Source organism: Candoia aspera, chromosome 4, assembly GCF_035149785.1.
Source record: "Candoia aspera isolate rCanAsp1 chromosome 4, rCanAsp1.hap2, whole genome shotgun sequence".
Taxonomy (NCBI): domain Eukaryota; kingdom Metazoa; phylum Chordata; class Lepidosauria; order Squamata; family Boidae; genus Candoia; species Candoia aspera.
Window position 1 is genome coordinate 102058384 of NC_086156.1, and position 22440 is coordinate 102080823.

The 22440-nt window shown below is 44.4% G+C and overlaps 1 protein-coding gene across 1 annotated transcript; it reads right to left on the reverse strand.

Annotated features, from left to right (window-relative positions):
• Positions 1 to 56: 56 nt before the first annotated feature.
• On the reverse strand, positions 57 to 13914 carry LOC134495735 (ras-related protein Rab-35-like). The gene is made up of 6 exons (XM_063301360.1): positions 13241 to 13914; positions 5404 to 5454; positions 4185 to 4308; positions 3528 to 3652; positions 1576 to 1700; positions 57 to 1424 (listed from the first exon to the last, which is right to left on the reverse strand). Exons 1-6 carry the CDS (start codon positions 13293 to 13295, stop codon positions 1296 to 1298), a joined length of 609 nt encoding a protein of 202 aa, XP_063157430.1. The 5' UTR covers positions 13296 to 13914; the 3' UTR covers positions 57 to 1295.
• Positions 13915 to 22440: the final 8526 nt, after the last annotated feature.

Below are 22440 nucleotides of genomic sequence, written 5' to 3' on the forward strand. Positions count from 1 at the left end.
TTATGATGTTGGCACCTAAGGAGTGGGGTGTAACCGAAATAAAAGCAGCAGAAGCATTTTTATATCTAAATCTCTTTATTGAACAGTGGTGTATCCTTAACAAGTTTGATGCCATTAGCAGTGGGTTAAAACAAGATTTTTTTTTTTTAATCTACAGAGTTGGATGTACATAAAATAATCAATGAAGCAAATATATTGCACCAGGGTCCCAATGTTGAAAGGGAACGGAGTATCAGTCTGCCATACCCAAAGGTTGGGAATCATAGGATAGCAGCTATCAGCTGATTCCAGGCATAATTTCATATTCCTATATTAAAGTTTATGCCTCCATTTCTTACTTTGTTCCTCAGTTTCTGGAGGTAGACTGGGCTGACTGAATTGTACCCCAATCATAGTTGCAAATATAAGGTGAGGGGGTTACAAAATCCTTTTTCAAACCCAGCCCTACATGGGCATTTGGGTCTATTTTCTCCTACATCTGGGTTGAGGGACAGGGCTAACGAAGGCGACGTGGAAAACTCTCCAAATCCTAATCGGAGAGCAACGTAGCTTGGTCCTAAACTATTCCTAAAATAAAGTACTCAGAGCAAGCCTAGAGAGAGATGAGAAGGAAAACTCCCAGTACTATTAGCGGGAAACTCTGACATGGTTGGCTGGATTTCTTCCACTTCTGCCTATTATTATGTAAACCAAGGCATAGCTACGAAGCCTGGAGGAACTTGTCTCCAAAATAATCATAATGCCCACCTTCTCCCCTAGCCTGCGTCATTCTTAATGCGACTTAAAATGGAATATGGGTTGTATTACGCAATAACAGCACCCAGCCATAATACCACAAGTGGGGAAATGACATACAATGAGTAGGCAACATTGCAGAGAAGGGTATTTTTCAGCTGTGTGGAGAAGGACAATATCCTTGAGCTCAGCTATGCCCCACATCCTCTTATTTTATTCATCTTAATAATTTCAGTAGTCTTTTTTTTTTTAATGCTGCTCGGTACTTCCCACCCACCCCCCTTTCAGTAACACAGCCTCCACCCCCCACACCTACCAGCAAGGGGGGACTGCAGTGCTTCCATTTGTTTTTCTATCCCCACAACTCAACTTCCCCAGGGGAGGGGGACAGAAGAATGCAACTCCAGTGCTGTGAGGATTCAAACAGGTTCTCCTGCCCCTCCAGCCAAGATCCAGAAGCCCCCTCCTCAACACCACATGAGCCATGACTTTTCACCCACTCAACTCCCCGCAGTCCATTCCTCTTCCCAAAGGAAAGGGCATATGCAGGGACTGGCCCTTCAGCAGCATTTCTTGACGGAAGGCTTCTTTTTGGGCTTGTTGATTTTGACGACCTCATTCTGCTGTTGCCGCCGTGCCAAGTTTTCCTGTTTTGTTCGGAGCACCATGGTCGTAATGGTGTTGAACATCTGCAGATGGAATATACAAGAGGAAGGGAACTGAACAATCCTCTCCTGGCCAGGTTTCTTCAGCCCTAAGCCGCAGCCACCCGCTCCCAGAGCACTGAAGGCTTCATTGTCAGTTCCCACCTCTGCCCTTGCAACGACCTCTGCCCAATACCTCTTCAACGTTGAGGTTCTCCTTAGCGCTGGTCTCAAAAAGCCGCACTCCCATCTGCTCACTGAACCGCCGGGCGTCAGCAGTGTCTACTTGCTTCCGTGACAGGTCCTCACATTTGTTACCCACTGGTGGTTTGAGGGGATAGGGAAAGAGGAGAATCAGAGCAACAAAAGCAATCCAAATCCTTCAATATTATGGGATAAACTCTGCAGGAGTAACAGATATTCAGGCACGCTGTGTCTTCAGTCTGTACCTATCACCTCTTAAGTCCAATTAGCTGTCTTGGGGCCACAGTCCTGTCCCTAACCTTGAGCAGCTCAACCTGGCTCCTTTTAAAGACTTCTGCAGTCATTTTTTGGTGAAAAGTCATCTTTTGGTGAAAAGATTTAGGCTCAAAGCCATAGTTCAGTGGCACAGCATGTGTTGTCTAAGTAAATGCTCCAATTCTGATGTCTCCCATTTTAAAAGGAACAGGGAACAGATAATATCAGATAGCACATTCTCTGCCTTACACTTTAGAGAAAAGACTGAAGAGGATAATTCTATGAACTAATTACATAAGAGTGACTCATTAGGAAATGTGCCTTCCCACTCACTATAGAGTGGATGTGGTAACAAGCCATTCATAGTGCAAACACAGGATTTTGGTTTTGTTCACCAGAGAACAAAGCAGTAGACAAAGCAATATTTAACCCTAGCTCAGTTCTCTCATTTCTTTGGAGACAAGGCCAACGTTCCATATTTACTTGGCCTTCTAATCAACAACAGATGACCAATTAGTTCTTAATCTCATGGGTGAAGCAAGTGGCTCAATTGGACATGAAAACTAGCTTTGTTTAGGTCAGTTTTCTACGACCTAACACTATGTTCATCTTCATTATGTTGAGTTTTTAGGGAAAAGGGGAGATAAAAATGTAATAACTTCATATCACTTTTTTTCCCCCAGGAATCCAAAATATTGTGTTTAGTACTGTGCCAATGTCTCAACTGAATTTTGATTCCCCCGCACCCCATAAACTGCTGTGAGCTTTTAGTAGTTGGCAGTGTATCAAGTTAGATAAAGAAGGAATTGTGCTGCAATCAGTAAGCCACAATGCTTTTTTGTCATAAGCCATCACTCATCTCAAAGTGAAGGGCACATGACAAATGTCCTCTTGGTTAGCTTTGGCCAAGGCTCATTATCTAGTAGATCTCTATATCCAGCAGGTATTTCCAATCCTCAAAGACCCACCACCAACCTGCAAAGTATCTTAGTATTCTTCCTATCTCTACAAATGACGGGAAGGCCTTACAACAGCTCTCCTAACCAACAGGGTTGGTGGTGGAGAACTATGGGTGTTGTAGTTCCAACGTATCTGGAACATTCCACATTAAGACAGTACCACAGCATGCTAGAATACACTCCCTCAACCAAAGGCTTGTTCAAATGGCCAAAATCAGCACTTAGTAATCTGAAGTGCATGGAGGATGGAACCATGGTATGGCCTGTCCTGTTTCTAGGTGCAATCACAGAAACTCTGAAATAATTTCCTCAAATGCAACGCTACTGTTGCCATAAATAAATAAAGACTCTCTCAGGTTTCCATAGCCAACCTTCAGTGAGATAGCTCTGGAGTTACATTCGTCCCTAGAGCAACCAAGAAGAATTAAGCACTTGTAAACATGTGAACAGACATGTGAACAGGCTGAAACCTCATTACATCTGAGGATACTTTTTTAGGTTGGCTATTCCTCAGATATAACAATACCTCACCTGAGAAACAAGCAGGACACATGAAGCATACACAACTATACTTCATCCTCAGGTATGAATGAAAACTACTGAGAAAATCTTTTGTATTTCTATTACATGGTCAGGTTCCAATGTAATGTGACAGAATCATGAAGACTCACAGCTTTGGCCACTGAACTAAAAGACAAGAAGAAGACAGGTTTGTAACGAAGTCACTCACCCAAAATCTTGCACACGTTGTCACAGTTTTGCCCAATCTCATGCAGCCAACGTTTGACATTAACAAAGGACTCTGCATTTGTCACATCGTAAACAATGATGACACCATGAGTATTGCGATAATACCTGTGCCCAAAGAAAATGAAACAACTTACTTTGAACTGAGAAAACCTGATAATTCCGTATCTTTCTCTTCCCTTCAGTGGCAGGGTTTTGAAGTAGCTCTGTAGCCCGCCCACCCCCCGCGTTACATTTAGTTCAGTGATCAGCACTGAAGTGTCCATGAAACCCTAAGAGGGAGGACCCCTACACTCAATAAAAAAAATTTAAAAATCAAAATGGCTAGAATCCCACAAGATCAAGATTGGCAAAAATAAATAGAGTAATTTTCTCATTCTGGATCTGAAATCTTGTGACTTTTCAGGGAAGGACATTCACACAAGTTTTCAAACTTTTATTTATTTTGGTGTCTGCACCATCCTGCAAAATTGTAAATGGTGACCGTCATGTGAAAAAGGCTGTTTACTGCTGTTCTAGCTAATTAATACCTAGATTCTCTCCCTGACCATTTTACAGGACTCCCATCAATTTAACCCTGTTCTTCATTCTACAATATTCAGGTACCACCACACACCCCCAGCTTCTGTCCTGGGCTTACGTGGAGGTTATTGTTCTGAACCGTTCCTGTCCAGCTGTATCCCAGATCTGCAGCTTCACTCTCTCTCCATTTATCACTAGTGTCCGGATTTTGAAATCTACCCCGATTGTTGTGATATAGCTACCTGGAGAGAGACAGGGAAGAGAGAAGAATTATAATAAAGAAATCAGAAAACATTAAAAATGCCTTTTTACTGATCAAACTCAGAAATGCATTATTGCAAAGCAGGAGTAAGATCAGTTATTGGTGTTATTAAGAAAAAAACTAGGTAGTCAAGATTGTTAATGGTCAAAAGTTACACTGTGACACTTGAAAGACCACAAACCACTGTGTAACTCAATGGAAAAAAATGAGATGTAATACTGTTAGGATCCAACTCCAACATCAGCTATGGATGCAACCTCATTGGTAACAGGGAAAACTGCAGCAATTTCGCTCACAATGGATGCTGTGAGAATCAATGCAGCTTTGGCAGATTTTGCATGGCCATTTAATCAAGGGTCTGGCTAACTGGCAAATTACAATCTCACTTTGCACGTTGAAAGCAAGCCAAATGAAATGTAGAGAAATAACTCAACCAAGGCAGGAGGGAGGGGCAAAAGAGAAAGGAATTTATTTTGAAAAGAATTCATGTTGCAACACTTTGAAAAGACATACAATCTTAAATCACCAAGGATTCAATTGCAGCATTGCCAGCAGGGCAAATGCAATCAGTACATGAACACATTTAATTAGAACAGATAGGGCAATTTGCTTCTTTTAGAGGAAAACTGAATAAAGGAACACTGGGTAAATTAAACCCCAAATCCACAATTGGGCAACATCATTAGTATGACCAATTAAAATGACACAAAGGAGGGAGTGAGCTTCCACATTCTTCTGAACTAACCTGGGGAAAATCTCTGGGAAACTCACAAGCTCGTTTGTGGAAGTTCTGTTACTCCTAATTGCCCAACTGGGGATTGTGATTTTTGGGTTTCGTGGACCAGTGCAGCTATCCTGTGTTTTGCATCTGTGCATTAAGGTATTCTTCTATAGTGGGCCTGTCACAATTTTGCAACTGCGTTTCAAAATGATATGTTAATGCCAAGAATCCACGTTATACAAAGATGCTTGACCTGGGCTGTGCTGGAATCAAGTTGCAGCACTTTGGTGCATGGCAGGAGTCGGAGCTCCCAACCCATCCAATGAGCATCAGTACAGGAGGGCAGTTCCTTACCTGAAAAGGTATTATCTGCAAAGCGGAGCAGAAGGCTACTTTTGCCAACCCCTGGACAGGAAACAAAAGGGAACAATCACACAAACTCAGAATAAGGGTTCAGTCCTTCTCGTCATTGCCTCTGATGCAACAGAGGCTCCTCAGCAAAGCTCACAAACTTCCCACCCAAAGCAAACAACCTTGGACTATTTACTCAAAAAGGGCCACTCCTGTTCCAACCTACTGTGTCCCATTGCAAGGAGGAGGGGGGAAAGCCACAGATTGGAAGAGAAGCCTGCACAGTGTTACGGGGTAACATTGGAGATTGTGGATTATCCCCCATGTAAATCGATGTCAGCTGAGGGCAGTGGTGAGAACACAGGATACATAGCATTAAACTGGAGCAGCATTATGCTGAGTAGTCAAGAAATTTTGCTTCTAAATAGGAAGTTGAAAGGTTACAAGCAGGAAGAAGAATGAAGGCACACCTCGATACCCTGGCTTAAAGCAATCAAGATGCCCCAGAGGGTGGGACCACAGATGTCACGGGACAGAAATCCTCTCTGGCAACTCCTGAGGTCACCTGTTGACATAACCCTGGAAACCAGGTTCTCTTAACTTATCCAGTCTCTTCTCCCTTTCTTCCCCACAGCTTCTTGAACAGGCCCCTTCCTGTGAAGGTTGAGAGTATTGCTGACAACTCCATCTCCATTCTCTACAGCTGCAGTGGGAGATAAGCCAAGATTGAGTTTCCGCAGCAGCTAGACCGAGCTTTCTTGGCTGTATGCTAGGCAGTCTCTCTCTCTCTCCCACACATATATACACACTGACGGAAATCTGTTTTTCTTCCCAGATTTCACAAATCAGCTAGGCCCCATCATGTGCCAGTTGATTTCCTTTGGTTCCTGCAGGAGCCTCTTGGCTCTCCACGTCATTCCAACATGATGTTCGACTGAACTGCATTTTAGCACACTCCTACTATATATATATTACCCTAAGCTATGGTTTGTTGACTAACTAGAATTGGCTGCGTGCATACCACACTTTAAGGCAAAAATCAGCTTGCAGACCACAACAGTTGAGTTCATAAAGCATGCTAATCCAAACCAAATTCAATATATTACAGCTTAGGCACTGTGTGACTCATATATTCACTGAGCTACATAGGGCCTGGCTACTTATTACACAGAATTCTATTCAGGGAATGTACATCCTTCTTTTCATTAAAAAAAAACACCAGCTTTTGAGGACTTTCTCCACATCTGAGTGTAGCTGTTCTCTTTAATTACTCTGTCCTCTGCCTTAAGATGGTTTGGGCTTTTTACACAATGCAATTAACATGCAATCCATTTTATAAAGTAACTCAAGATGCAGGTAAGTTCCTACAGGCACAGGTTCTAAACTTCAGCACCAAAAATGGCAACAGATGGAGGGGAGAAAACTGGAAGAGAATATGTCTAGAGCACTTTGAGCTGTTCAAACTGATGAAGACTGTATGCAAAATCTAACCCTCCTCCTAACATCGAATTTAGTATGAGTGCCAGTAGGAATCTAGCCAAAATATGGCCACTGAGCCGCAAGAAGGAAACATCAAGCAGACTCAAGGGAAACCAAATGTTTGCAGAAGAACAAAGTTTTAGGAGAAGAAAGGAGGTGAAGGAGCAACACCCCCCCCCTCCCAAATGGTCTAATGAAGACTGAGTAAGCTGAAAGGCCATGGAATGCAAAGAATTTGCTAGAGGGATATGGAAAACAAGATGAGAAAGAAGGTAAGTAATGGAGTCTCCAAGACCAGGGCAAGGCCGCTGGGCTGGAAAGTTGGCCAAAAGCTCCATGCTGCGACACTAGGATGGTTTAGCTTTCAGAAGGACTCTCCTGATAAAATGAGAGGGGATCACAGCAGCTGTTCTCCATCTCCCCCCATCTCTATTATCTCCTTTACATGCTAATTTTCCTAGAGATTTGGTGGAGGAAAAGCTGGGAAACAATAAATAGAGGAAAATAGCTTGCAGCTGGATGACCCTCTTCTAGCCCTCTCTGCTCCTCTCCAAGGGAGCCTTCAGAAGTATCATTTGCACATAACAGGAAAGGAATTTTTGGAGTTCATGCGCCACAATGTGAGTTAGCTGCATGCACATATGTGTAGCTCCTCTCTGTGTGTGAGCGCATAACATAACCAGATGCAGAAAAACTTCACGGAATGCTCCAAACCAGGATTCTGGTTAAACACACCCAAGGAAACCAACGTTCATTAAAAAAAAAAAATACACCCTTCATTTCAACTAGCTTAATAGGTCTTTGTCTGAACACTCTTAGCCACAAAGCTGTGTTAAGGTGGTATACAAAACTCTCCCCTTTGGGCCTTATCTATTAGGACACAGTACAGTACCTACTAAAAAGAAAAAAATGGAAGTAAATGGGTCATTTAGACTCGCATGGTTTATTACACCTGGGATTCCTGGCTTCTTATGCATGAATGCAATCACTGGATTGCTTTTCATATAACAGATAGCCTTGCCTCACCAGAGATGAAAGGAGATATCCTAGGAGAGTTTTCCCCAACAAGGGTGCCCTCCAGATGCTTGGATTTCAACTCCCAGATCAATGTTTCTCAATCTCAGCCACTTTAAGATGTGTGGCCTTCAACTTCCAGAATTCCCCAGTCAGCAATGTCCTAGCTTCTCAGCAATGGTGTTGCTCATTGGTGGATTCTGGGAGTCGAAGTCCATTCATGTGGAGTGAGACCAGGTTGAAAAGGCTGTCCTAAGAGGCTGGCCACCACAATGGATGAAGATACTGGTTAAAAAGGTTTCTACAAGTATCTTTCCCCCATGGGGGATAAAAATATTCCTTAAAATTTAGTAGTCACGCACAATTCTGAGCCAGGATTTAGTGGGTATCTTTCTTTTCCCTGCCAAACCTAGATCATGACGCACAGGAACTCTGGTCCCAACACTGTCATTGCATGGGCACTAACAAAGGACAGATTATCCAAGGCCTGTCAGTTACTTGTCTCTCTTCTGCCTGGCCAAACAGATCTCCTGGGGTTCATTTCCACTAAAGCTTTGGGGAAGCCTTCAAGTGGGTACAAGATTGCCAGAGGTCCCAACCATGTCAAGGCCACAATGGAGCTTTTCGTATCCCTTTTTCTGAGTCTGTTTTAACTTGGATTCCCAATGGGTTGGGGGCGGGGTGAGTCGCCATTCCCTATCCCAGCAATCACATGAGCTGGGCAGCCAGTAATACTGGAATCACACAATCATACAGCTGGAAAGTATTAAGCCTCTGCTCCGAGGGGGAATTCACATTACAGCAATCCAAACAGACTGTTCTCCAGCCTTTCATTCAAAGATAGGAACCTCACCCCTCCCTTGATAATTGGTTCCACTGTCAAAAACCTCCACCACTACCAGGAAATTCTTCCTGACATAGAGTAGAACAGTCTCAGCTGCTTCTGTGTGACCTCTTCAGGTAATTTAAGGGTGCTCTCACCTTGCCCCTCATTCTCCTGTTCTTGGGGATCAAGAAAGTCAGCTCTCTTAATTTATCTTTTTCACAAATACTTTTATCAATCTGGTATCTCCCATCCTATAACTGCATTTGATTTTAGTTTCTTAAGTGAAGAATTTTTCATTTGTCACTACTAGATAGTATTCAGCTGATCTACTTATCAAGAGATTTTGAATGCTGATTGTTTTCCAGAATATTAGCTGTTCCATGCTTACTGTTCATCTGCAGATTTGACAAACATTTCTTCCACCTCTTCACCCAAATAATTAATCAAAGGTAGATGCATACAAAAGCCAAGATCCAGCCTTGTTGGCACCCCATTCCAGATTTCACTCTAGTTTTAACAAGCAATCTTTGAGTTGTTTTCAAGCAAGCTGCAGGAGACCCACCTAAGAGATATCCCATCCAGCCCATGTTAATAGTTCTGTTAAAATATTTGCCCTCTTTCCGATTTTCTAAATGGCCTTCACAAGCAAAAGACCAATTTTCCACATCAATTAGCACAATGACATCATTATGCAAACAAAATAAATCGATGCAAATGACCCAATTTGCATTCTTTCCATAACAATATGATTATATGAATTGCCACATGAATGGCAGATCTCCCCGTCTAGCAACAAATGCATTTTAATAAAGTTTTACTGTTTCTGCCCCCAAATACTTCTTAGCCCACAAGTTAGTCAGTCCCTCTGATCTATCTTGATTTGGAGTGCCCCATTGGTACAAAGGACCATGACCACATGACAGGCACTTAAATCCTAAAATCCTCTGTAAATCAGACAAGCCTTGGAGCAACTTGATCCAAAGAGATCCCAAGACACTCTACCAAACATCCCGGGATCCTCCATCACTGAGATACGATCGCCAAAGATCAACGGCCTTTTGCACCAGCTTTTTACTTTGCTGTTCTTACAATCTGTCCATCAATCATTTCATCAATTTCCCTCTCGCCTGCAACCAGCATCTACTTCAAACTGATGGGACCTTTATTTGCATTTCTACTGTATCGTGAGTCAGTTCCTTCACTTTGTTCTTGCTGTAAAACAGCAGTAAATTTATTTTGGACTGTAAGAAAACACTGGAATGGTGAGTTAATGCTGTCATGCTACGGAGATTCCAGGTTTCAGATATAGTACATATCCTCACAGATCTACGTCTGTCTGTCTGTCTGTCTGTCTGTCTGAGATACACTGATATACCAGCCAGGGGGATTCTGGGAGTTGGACGTCCACACCTTGCCAAGGTTGTGAAACACTGATGTAAAGCATTCCCCCAATCTACTAAGGAAATTATCCAGTCATATAATGAAGCTGAGATTAGATTGGCGGGACTGGTTCTTGACACGCCACACTAGTAATCCCCGCAATGTCTCATCTAGAATATATCCAAGGGCTAATTCTAAAAGGACTGGTCTAGACTAGCCCAATTTCTCTTGACAAATTGGCCCTTCTAGTCTCCTGGCCCTTCACCATCCTCCCACATTTCTTAAAGGTAATGGGCAGACGGTTGCCCAGACCATCAGCAAGGTCCTTCAGGTTTCTCGGACGCAATTCATCTGGCCCTGAAGATCGGAACCCTTTTAAGGTCAGTCCTCCTCTTTGCCTAAAGGCACTTTTCACACCTAAACATGGAGAAGGCGAAACATGTTCCCACAAATTACTTCACCAAAGGCGGCTGCTTCCCTGCAAGTTTGTTCTGGCCCCTGTAGTTTGCAGCCATTCACACATCATGTAAAGGCTATTGATTGCTTTATCATGATTTATTAAATAAACCAGTTGGCTGGGTTCCCACATCACACTATGCCATAAACCAAGGCTTAAAAGGCACACTGCCTGGGTTCACACAACATGCTACCCTAAAACAAGATTTGCAAGCGATCTGGGGATCTAAATTATGGCTTTTCTTTTTCTTTACGTAGCAGGAAATTACCCAGTTGCAGCAAACACTCGTTCCTGGACACAACAAGCACATGGCAACCGGTTCGCATTTATGACGGTCACAGCATCCCATGGTCACGTGATTGCCATTTTCGACCTTCACAGCTGGCTTCTGGCAAGCAAAATCAGCAGGGGACCACATGATTCACTTAACGACCAGGTGGTTTGCTTAACGCCTGCGGTGATTCGCTCAATGATCACTGCACAGGTCATAAAATCGGATTGGATTCACTTCATAACTGTTTTGTTTAGCAACCAAAGTTCTAGTCCCAATTGTGGTCGTTAAGTGAGGACTATCTGTAGACTACTGCAGGAAGAAAGATTCCGTTTGGAACAGCCCTGTGTCGGTTTAGAAGAAAGGGTTCCTGGTCAGTTGTTTTACCTCCAACCTCAACAGAATACCAGCAATGGAAGATCAGCTCAGCCCCAACTGGACAAGTCTGCTCCAACCAGACTTCCCTTCTACTTCTTGGCCTTGCAGTGTGTAAGCTGGAAGATACAGCCCCCACCTCATCCTCAAACCTTCACAAGCAGTTGTGTGACTGCAGGGGTTTGTGGCAGACAACATGCGTCTACAACGTGCAATATCATCTGTATGAATCATTCATCCTAACTGCAGAATTCTACATTCATGGTAACATCTCAGATTTCACAGCAAGTGCACCAGCCGGATCCCCAGCGCTCTCCGCCAGCAGCCACATCTTCAGCAGGAAGCCAAGCTTTTAAGCTGTAGCCCAAGGACATCAGGGCTCAAAATGCAGCTTGGAAGATGAAAGATGGGACTTTGCCAAAGAAGGGGTTGAATGGAATGGTTTTGCACCAGGATACACAATCTGGTGCCTTCCAGATGTTTTCGATTATAAATCCATCTCTGGATTTGGCCAAGCTGGCTGAGGTTGGTGAGGGACAAAGTCTAAGGTATCTGGAAGGTACCAGGTTACCTGATTTGCAACATTCTTTAAAGAGCTGAAAGGTCTATGTGAAGAAAGTAACAGTGCAATCCTGCACACGATTAAAAATTCAATCTCTTTGAGCAAGTTCAGCCCAATTTCTCTTAGCCTAAAGAGCTACAGGACTATAGCATGATGTGAAACATATGGCCAATGAGGAAAGTGCTGCTTTAAATCAGGAAATTTAAGAATCCATCTTGCTTAATCTTAATTTCCCACCCTACTTCTCCACCCATATTTTAATTTTGCTATTAAGTGTTCTTTCAAATGTATTGCAATGTTATTATTAAATGTTAATAATGCATCAATAGCTTTTATTTTTACGTTTGTACTGTTTTGAGATAACTACCCAGGCAGTGACATATAAACATAAAATAAATGCATGAAGCATAATTATAAACATATTGAGGAATCATAATCAGCCATCATCAATTCCAGATGTGCTGGAACTACAACTCCCAAAATGCAAAGCCAGCATGGCTATGTAGTCCCAGCATGCCTAGAGGTCATCCACTTCAAGAGGGTAGGTCAACAATCCTCAGACAATAAAATTATAGGAAGGAAACTTACCAAGACTGTTCCCCATCCAAGACTGTTCCCCCATCCAAGACTGTTCCCCCATCTCTAAAGCTAAATGAGAATATTCCAGGGCTCAGAAAACTAAATCCCAAAGCAGTGCTTCTCAACCACGGCAACTTCAAGCTGTCTGAACTTCAACTCCCAGAATTCCCCAGACACCCATGCTGGCTGGGGAATTCTGGGAGTTGAAGTCCACACAACTTGAAGTTGCCAAGGTTGAGAAACACTGTCCCAAAGGATCCTGGGAATTCTACAAATTTAACACAATTGAGACCTGCAGAAAATCACTGTGAGGTGTCATTGAATCAAAGTTCAGCTGTTAACGTATTTAGTGGAGCTTTCTGTAAGTCAGCATGGTCTATACAGAATTAGAGAGTTCCTGAAAGTAGTGGGGGTCAAGAAGAGGGGCAGAACTAAGGAGAAAAGATAAGGGAACTGTTGGTCCAGTGACTTCCTCTCAGAGTTGTGGATCTTTTACTTTGCCCAGGGATATTTGCAAGAATGAAGGTGAGGCAGAAAGGGTGGAGAAGTACAAAAGGATGAGAATAAAGGACAGGTAAAAAGCAGGTTATATATGGCGGGGGGGGGAAGGAATGCGTTCAACCCATCTCAAGTGCTCACAATGAACTGGAAGAAAAGGATGTAGGACTGACATAAAAGATTAGGGGAGGAGAAAAGTTGGAAGGAACCAGGATAAGTGTTCAAAATGAAGATGGCAAAAGAGTCACAGACAAATGTGGCATGAAAAGTGGGTGGGAAGACCTGAAAATCTTCAAAGAAGACAGCAAAATGGTTGAAATGAATTTTTGGGAGGAAAAAACCAGCAATGCAGAAGAACAAAGTCAGATTGAAGATGGGATGACAAACAAACATCCTTACCCGAATCCCCGATGATAAGCAATTTAAACAAGTGGTCATAATCCTTGGCAGCCATTCACGTGCTGGGGCAGCCCCCGTCAATGCTGTATCTATCACTGTGTTCCTCCCTGGAGGGATGTTCCTCGACTCCCACACTATCCAGTGGAAATCTGGCCTCACAGCCCCATCGCAGCTCCTCACCAAGACCAAAGGCCCTCCAAAGATTGCCGACAGTTTCCAAGGACAGGAACTGAGTCAATTTGTGAGGACTCACCGTCTTTTCCTCCAAAGAGTTATCATGAGGGACATGGAAATGTTCGTGCCTTACTCTCAGCCTCAGCCGGGGAGATGTCAAACTTTCTCTTCCAAACTTTTTCCTTCCTTAGAGCCAATTGAAAGAGGAATACAGCCCAGTCTGTGTGTCCAAAAGGAGTTTTTTCTTCTGCCAAGGAACTGTAGGATGTGCGTTGATTGTTCTGGAGTTTTGTCCTCTAATACCGGGATCACGATTTAGTAAGATCTTGGCTTTGCTTGTCATGGGAAGGTAAGCAGACGGAAATGGTAAAATGTTTCTGAGCAAAAGGAGTGGGGGGGACTTCTCCCAAATTCAGAGCTGGGCTACCAAAAAGTGGTGCAGTGTGGAAAATATTGTAGAGCACACCTGAAAACAAAAAGGGAAAGGGGAGGGGGCAGAAGAGATGTCTTTTCTTCTTCTTCAATCTTTTAATTCCAGCGTTCAAAACAGAACAAGATTCAACTCCCTTAAAGGATACTTCTGGCTGTTAAAAAGAAAAAAGAAAGAAACAGTACAAAAAGTGTTGTTTTTTTTAAGTATATCCAGGAGAGAAGGGGAAAAAGGGACGAAGGTGAGAATTTAGGTCTCCATTCCAAAAGTCTGCCTGGCTCCAAAAATAAATGTACGGTATCAAAAGGAGGGTAACATCAGAGAACACTTGCCAGAGTGAAGTAGATTATCCGATCGGCTTAAAAAGAGAGACGGGGGGAAAAAACAGAACACCCAATTGAGGTTGGAGGGCAGGAGGTTAGGAAGTTCCCCTAGAGGGTTTGGCCAGGAGGAAGAATCGCAAAGTTTCCCTAAGTACCCGGCCCTCTCTTTTTCCCAAGGAAGGAGGCCAGAGAGGAAGGCGAAAGCGCGGACGGCGGAAAGACCCGGCTGCGGGAATCAATGAAGGAGAAGAGGAGAGCGGGGCGGCAGAAGGCCTGCAGCAGGCATTGCGACGGGAACGGAGGAGCGCGACGCTGAATCAGCTGCCAGGCTAGGCGGGTCTCCCGCTGGCGGCTGCCTTCCGTTCTCGCTCCCCGCCGCCGGACGCGGGTCTGGGGTCAGATGACCGGCCGGTCCCCGCAGTCCGCCGCTTCCTGCCTCTCCCCTCCGACGGCCGCAGCTTCCCCGCTGGAACGCGAAAGTATCATTCGAACCAGCCGGAGGGAGAGCGAGGGGCGGAGCCTGGCTTATAATGGGCGGCGCTTAGCGACCGCGGGCAGGGGGTGGGCGGGGCGACGAGAGGGGGAATAAAGAGGGGGCGGGGCCTGGAGGAGCCGCGGGGCCCGCCTTGCGGGGGGAGAGGGATCGGCGGCGCGCCGGGTCCGCGAGGTTGGAGATGTCGGAGGCGATTTCTAAAAAATGGATGCAGTATTTTTTATTCAGGTGTGCAGCCGGACCTCTCTCCTCGCGCGTTAAAATGCCCGAATGCCGCAGCTGGCCCCAACGTGGCGCCCACGAGACGAACGGGTCTACAGTGACCACCCTCCCCAGCCTGGAGGGAATGGAGTCGCACGCATCTGGAGGCTGCCTGCTTAAGGATTGCAGCAGCCGGGAAAGGTTGGCCCCCGTAGGTGCCAGGGTCAGAAACCAGGATTTATTTCGAGGATGCGAAGAGGACAGCTTCGCGGAGATCGGTGGGTTTCCGTGCAGGGGCGATACGCCCGGCGTTGGAAAAGGGAAGACAGCTTAGTAAAAATAGCAACGATGTGGGGGAAGAAGACAAAGGAAAAAAATTAAAAAATTAAAAAGAGGGAAAGGGTGGGGCTGCGACCCAGCGGAAGGTGGCCTGCATTAATAAAAGGAAAAGGCTACATTTCAGGGTGTGCCTATTTGGCTGTTATCTAATAACACGGCTTTGGACGAGGTTCTGCCTTTAACAGCTGTGCAGGGCGCAGCAACTTCCTTTGCTCACCTGCGAAACTTCGGGTTGCGTTTCCAGAGGTGGGGGGGCGGGTTGGCTGCATTTGGAGCAAGCCTTTGCAGAAAAGAGTCCCAGCTGGTGACAGCACCTGATTTCAAAACAGTTCAGTGGAGTTGGATCTGGTTGGATGGGAAACCACAAGGAAATTCAAAGACTAGACTGGAAAGAAAAAAAAACTCCCCAAGGGTCAGTGGCAAATCAGTTTTCTTTTGCTGCCAAGAAAATAGTGTGGGTGTGTCCACAAGTTACCAGAAATAAACTGGATTCTTTTCTTTTACCTTTGGGTAGAACAAGGCCTTGAGAGAGAACTCCCAGCTGAGGGCCACATCTTTCAGTTTCCCTCTCCTGCCTGGGCACTGACGCACTTGGGCACTGAGGCATCCTGGCCCAAATAATCTACATCAGTGTTTCTCAACCTCAGCAACTTTACGATGTGTGGACTTCAACTCCCGGAATTCCCAGCCAGCCATGTTCCAGAATTCCTGGAGTTGAAGTCGACATATGGTAAAGCTGCTGAGGTTGAGAAATACTGATCTAAATGCAACTTCATGGCTTGAGGGATGGGTGGTGGGTTGGGGTATGGATTGTCCATGGCTGTGGCTGTTTGCTTTGACCATCTGCCTGATCCATCCGTCCTGCATTCCTCTCTGGAGGGTTGGGATGCCAACTGCAGCCACCCCCTCGGTGCTGCAAGAGACTCATTGTTCTCCGCTTTGGCCCACCATGAGATAGAAAAATGCCACCCAGATGGACGCAGCTGGTGCAGAACGACAAGAAGGGTGCCCACAGCCCAACTATTAAGGCACAGGGCAGCTTTTCCTCCATGAGAATCACAACTTTAGCCACTGTAAAAGCAAAATGCAGATTCAAGGTGTAAAAGCTTGCATTCAAGTCTGATTAAAAGTTAAAAAAAAGTTCGGAGCGGGATGGTTTAAATCCCATCAGATTTTAAAAGTGTAGCTTTTTTACTCCTTGGGAAAAACAACAGCCTTTTCTTGGCAATCTCTGTTTTCTCTTTTGAGCTACACTGGCATTATCTTGTTCCCAACCTATATTTTAAACCTGGCGATCCTTTGGATTCTGGAAAATAACTGGTTTTTCCTGCTAAATAACAACAACAAAAAAGCCATCAAGATAAAAGCAACACAATAGAAAATATAACAATAAAAATAACACAAAAGAAAACGTAATGTAATTGTGGTCAGCCCACAATCAATTCAGTTTCAAACCCCTACAGACCGGCTCATCCACCTGCTTGGCTTAAAGACCCAGGATAAACCTGAGTCTTCAGGGCCTTACAGGCCGACAAGATGGGGGCCATCCAATTCTCAGGCTCTGCTGTTCCGGAGGGCGGGTGCTGCAACCGAGAAGGCCTTGGTCTTGCCAGATGACACTCTTTGGTGGAGGGCACCCTGAGCACATCTACCCTGTCAGATCTGGTGGGATGGGCAGAATCACTTGGAGATGGGTGGTCCTGCAAATAACCTGGCCCTATTCCATGGAGGGTTTCACTGATCATAACCAGCACCTTGAACTACACCCGGTATGATGCATTCTGGCCTGGTATCTGCAGATGCAGCAAGAAAAATAACTATAGTTTTCATGAGAGAAACCTTAATAAAGAGTTTTTCCCTTTTTCCATTTGCTCTCCATCAGAGCTCTTGGTGTTTCTTCTGATGCCTCTTCTCTTGGAATTCCTCTTGAAAACCAGGGATCCACAGGCAGATACACATGGGTGCCATCCTATCTACAGCCTTCGTTGCCCCCTCATTCTGAGCGGTGACTAAGCTTCAGTTGAACGGTTACCAGATACCTGAACAAGCGAAGGAGGACATGGGCAGTTGGAAAGGAGGTTAAAGGGTTGGGGGAAGGAGGACACACTAATGGTTTAACTTTCGTGGCATCTGCAACAAAAATTACAACAGAAAGCTACAAATACTATCTTTATTCCTACATGTATACGAAATTACTTCTTCCGGCACCAGAAAGACTGGCTTTTCAGTCGCAATGTTTTCCCAACAAATCTTTATTTTCAAGAACATATGCTAGTGATAATATTGAATCAACGATGCCACGCTTTTCAAATGTTCACCCTAGAAAAGTATGAGTCATGTGATCTCCAGACTTCGGTGATCATAGATTGGAAGGGGCTGGATTGAAGCTGATTGCTGGAATCAGGAAATAAAATAATGTAAATTTAGGCTGCCGAGTCTGTCAACAGACGAGAGAAAGAAGGAAGCAGCAGCTTACAAGAAAACAATACAGGTAGTCCTTGGGTTATGACAGTCCGGACCGGAATTTCTGTTGCTAAGCAATGCAGTTGTAAAGTGTGATGTCATGTGGCCACATCGCTTAGTGACGGCGGTCCCAGCATTCCCTGTTGTCGTTAAGTGACGATTGCAGGTCGTTAAGCGAGGACCTCCTTGCAACTTCCTGCCGGCTTCCAACAAGCAAAGTCAATGGGGGAGCCCCGCTTACCCCCCTAGTTGTGGCCCTGTGCCCAGATCACAATCACAAGACTGTGGGGGTGGTATGACGGCTGGAACTTCAAGGACTGGTGGTAAGTACCACACATTCAGGACTGTCATAACTTCAAATGGTCGCTGAATGAGTGGTTGTTAACCAAGGACTACCTGTGCTCAAAAGTTTGAATGACTACTCTTGTGAGCCGTCAAAAATAAAATTTAGAAAGATATTCAAAAAGCCAGACAATATTTGATTTTAAGGCCATGCCTGCTGGGTGGAGGACATGAAGACAACAAGGAGGATATGTCTCCTTTTGCTGGACATCTGGTAATCATTGTCCCAGGACAATCCTTCCTCTCTATGGCAGGGAGCAGCTGCTGAGAGCTCCAAGGCTAGCAGAGTGATCGGTTAAGCCATTTCAAGGCAGCAAGTGTGAGTCTTCCTCTAAATCCTCCTCTTTTGAAGAGTGAGATTGAAGTAATTTTGATCAGTTATTGATGGACTCTCCCATACAGCGTTTCTCAGCCTTGATGGCCTTAAGATGTGTGGACTTCAACTCCCAGAACTGCTGGCTGGGGAATTCTGGGAGTTGAAGTCCACACATCTTAAAGCCACCAAGGTTGAGAAACACTGCTCCAGTATCTTAGATGGAAGGACTGGAAATAATTGGCTATTTGTTAGCCAATCAGCAGCATCCAAATAAACTCACCCAACCAATGAGGAAGCTACATTTTGATAGCCCATCAGCCCAGCCTATTCCTATTCTGACAAGATGATCTCGGCGACAGGACCCTGCAGGGGATCAGAAGCAATCTGGGGGTGTGTGGAGGGTGGTGGTGTCACATTTTTTTAAAAAAAAGCTTGTGCAGGTGAAGTGGGAGCACTACCTAAACTCACCCCAGGCTATTCTCCTCATTTTGCTCATTTTACTAGGCTTCTGAGATTTAGTAACACATTTGTTGTAAAATATACAAAGTTAGAATGGATTTCATCGTTCTCCAGTCCCACAGTTCTTCAGAAGAAGCACTTCTGATCATACATTTCCAGCTTTTTTTCATTTCAACAATATAATTTTTGGGTGGGGAGGGGTCATTTCATTGCTCCTGATACGAAGGAGTCAGAAATTTTTGCCAACCCGTTGCCAGTCTCTGAGAAGTCTCTTTCCCAGTACAATCATTCCTGCCTCCTCAATATTATAACTTGCTTAATAGGCTAAATTTTTTCCTTTCATCTTCCATTTCCTGTTTTGTTCCTTCAAGTGACATTTTAAGCATACACAGTCCTACTCAGATGCTTGTTATATTTATATTTACCTCTCTTTAGCTTTAAAGTAAATTTAAAACCAATACTGAACATTTAGAGATCTTCCAGATGTGGAAACATTTAGTGAGTGATCCCATTTCATTGCCAAATGGATAGGCATGGGGTCTTTCACACACACACACACACGCACCGCAACCACATTCACAAAAACACGTTTGAAGGAATCATAAGGAGATCTGAGGCCTTCGTTCCCATTTCTTCTTTCCTCTGAGATTAATTTGTATCATTACATTAAAAGCTATGTTATGCTAAAACTATGCTATGCTAGAGCATTGGAGCTCAGCACCACCACCACCCCAAAGGGTATAATAAAGGTGGGGAAACTGAGATATTATCCTTCTTTCATCTTACAAAGAATTTTAAGGTTATTTGAGGAAGTTGAGAACTGTGAGATAAAGGACGGTCAAAAGTATGTATGGCTTTACACATCCTTCAGGAGGCAGCTGGACTAGATACAGCGTAGATCCAAACTCTTATGAGATGGTAAATAACAATGAAATCACTGCAGCACAAGCAGAGTTTTAAAGCCTGACCATAAGTTCTGCTCTGAGATGCCTGAGTATTATTAGACATTTTTTCCCCACTTGATCTGTTGGAGAATCCGGTTTCGCAGCATCCCCTGCTCTGTGCAGCCAGGCCCCATTTTCCACCCAAGGAATGGGCTTTCCAACAGAAGTGTCAGAGAGCATGAAGGGTAAGTTCCATACTTTAATAAACATTATTAAATCTGTATTAACAAATGTACAACAAAAATACTCTATAAACAATATAGAATTTCTTCTTCGTAGATAAATAAATCTCTGTTTGGATCTGCCCTGTCAGCTTTGATATTTAAACTGGATATATATTCCTCGGTATGTTAAATAGCTGAGAAATTACATGTGCAAAATAGTGTGTGTATGTATGTGTATATATATTTGCTTGTTTGCATGCAACCAGAATGGGGGAAGGAAGAGGAAAGAGCATTACTGCCCCCTGCTGGTGGTCCTGCAACATAACCATGACTGAACCTCATTTGCAGAAATTCATGCAGATTTTTTTAGAAGCCAATCTGGTGCTGGAGTAGGGGCTACAACAGTGTTTCTCAACCTTGGCAACTTTAAGATGCATGGACCACAACTCCCAGAATTCCTCAGACAGCATTCTGGCTGGGGAATTCTGGAAGTTTTGGTCCACGCACCTTAAAATTGTCATGGCTGAGAAACACTGGGCCACAGCATTCAGGATTCCAAGACACGTAGCAATGTTGGCTGGGAATTCTGGGATCTGCAGCCCCAACACAGTGGGAGGCTGCCACATTGAGAGAGGTTGATCTTGTAAGAGGACGCTCTAATGCATTGCAGATATAATATTTTGAAGGGAGATTTTTATGCCCGTGCTGCTGTGTACTGTTTCAGGTGGAAACAACGGAACATTTGTCTTCTGCCTCCTTGGATTTTAAGAACCTGGCCGAGATTCTCTTATTTTCTGTTCTGCATCCTATTGCAAGATTGAAACCTTATACACATTCCTTGGTATTCATTCTTTAAAGCAAGGAGAGCAGCTCAAGCGTTAATCCAGTACTTCCAAGAAAACAGATGTGTCTACATAGCTACCAGCAGCTGAGCTCAACTCATAGGAATCTTTACCTTTTTTTACTGTGAAAAGTCAAATAGGGTCTGCTGCCATGAATAGTTGGCTATAGGGTGTCCACAGGGCATGTGTCAAAAATTCAAGATAGTCGTCTCATGATTGAAGCTGCCATCTTGACTTTTTTCATTCCGCCCTTCGTGGACGTCCCAGCTTTCATTCCCAACTTCAGAGAAGTGAGCATTAATCTGTTTCCTCTTGCAAGGGAGGGACCTGATATTAATCTGCCCTTTCCCACCAGTCTTGATTCTACGGAGAAGCAGAGGATCAGAAGCCAGGTTTCTAGGCCAGTTCTATCAAAAGCCGGGTGCTGTGTCCTGTGGATGTCTTGATGCTACAGGCTTGCAGTTCTAGAATAATCCACTTAGCTGAATCATGCCTTGGACTAGCCAGTAGAGGGTAACCTTAGAACTTGGAGCACAGATTGGTCAACTGCTGTTGGAAGCCTAGAGCATTTTAAAAGAGAGACCAAAGTCAATGTTAATGTTCTAGTGTAACTATTGAAAGGGAATTGCATTTAAATGCATCACTTCAGTTGGCTCAATCAATTGGCCAACTGATGGCATCCACTTGACTTAACCTAGTTTCAGACTGGAACACTCTACCTAGCTCCTGTGGTCACTTCCGGGATTGTCTTTGACAGGCATAGGCAGCCGGCTGCCTTCCAAGTATTTGGGTCATGCCAGGTGGGAATTATTGGTCTGAATATCTGAAAAGCACCTGCTTGTTGTTGTTAAAGGACAGCAGTTTATGGGCTGGATAACTCCAGGGCTTGAAATCTCCAACTGCTCCAAGTTGAACATGAGTGAAATTCATGTATCACCAAATGAAGTCACTGAAGCTTTGATTTAACTGGGTGCCCCAAACATGCCTTGAGAACTCAGGTGACCAGATCTTGCTAATTGAGAAAGGCAAGGAATCCCATTTGTATGTTGCCAACATTGAAGGCACTCTTATATTGAAGAAGGACTATGGATGCTCTGGGAGGGACGCAGTGGCGCTGCGGGTTAAACCGCTGAGCTGCTGAGCTTGCTGATCGGAAGGTCAGCGGTTCAAATCTGCGTGACGGGGTGAGCTCCCGTTGCTAGTCCCAGCTCCTGCCAACCTAGCAGTTTGAAAACATGCAAATGTGAGTAGATTAATAGGCACCGCTTCGGTGGGCAGGTAACGGCGTTCCGTTTAGTCATGCTGGCCACATGACCACAGAAGTGTCTACAGACTAACGCCGGCTCTTCGGCTTTGAAACGGAGTTGAGCACCGCCCCCTAGAGTCAGACACAACTGGACTTAATGTCAAGGGAAACCTTTACCTTTACCTTTTATGGATGCTCTACTATGGAAGTATGGATGGCCAACCATATTCCCAGGGAGTTCCTGACCCTTTTCTAATGTTACTCCCTCATGGTCTATGTCTACATCTATGTTATGGGTGCTTGTAAAGGAATTCTGAGCCATAATTCACATGGATTCCTTTACAAATGTGTCCTAGGGGTGGACTCAGCCAAATGTGACATTGGGGGCAGGACCAGCAGCACAACCCCACTTTTTCCAACATTTACGTGAGTGGAATGCAGAATAAGAGAACACATTATTTGGC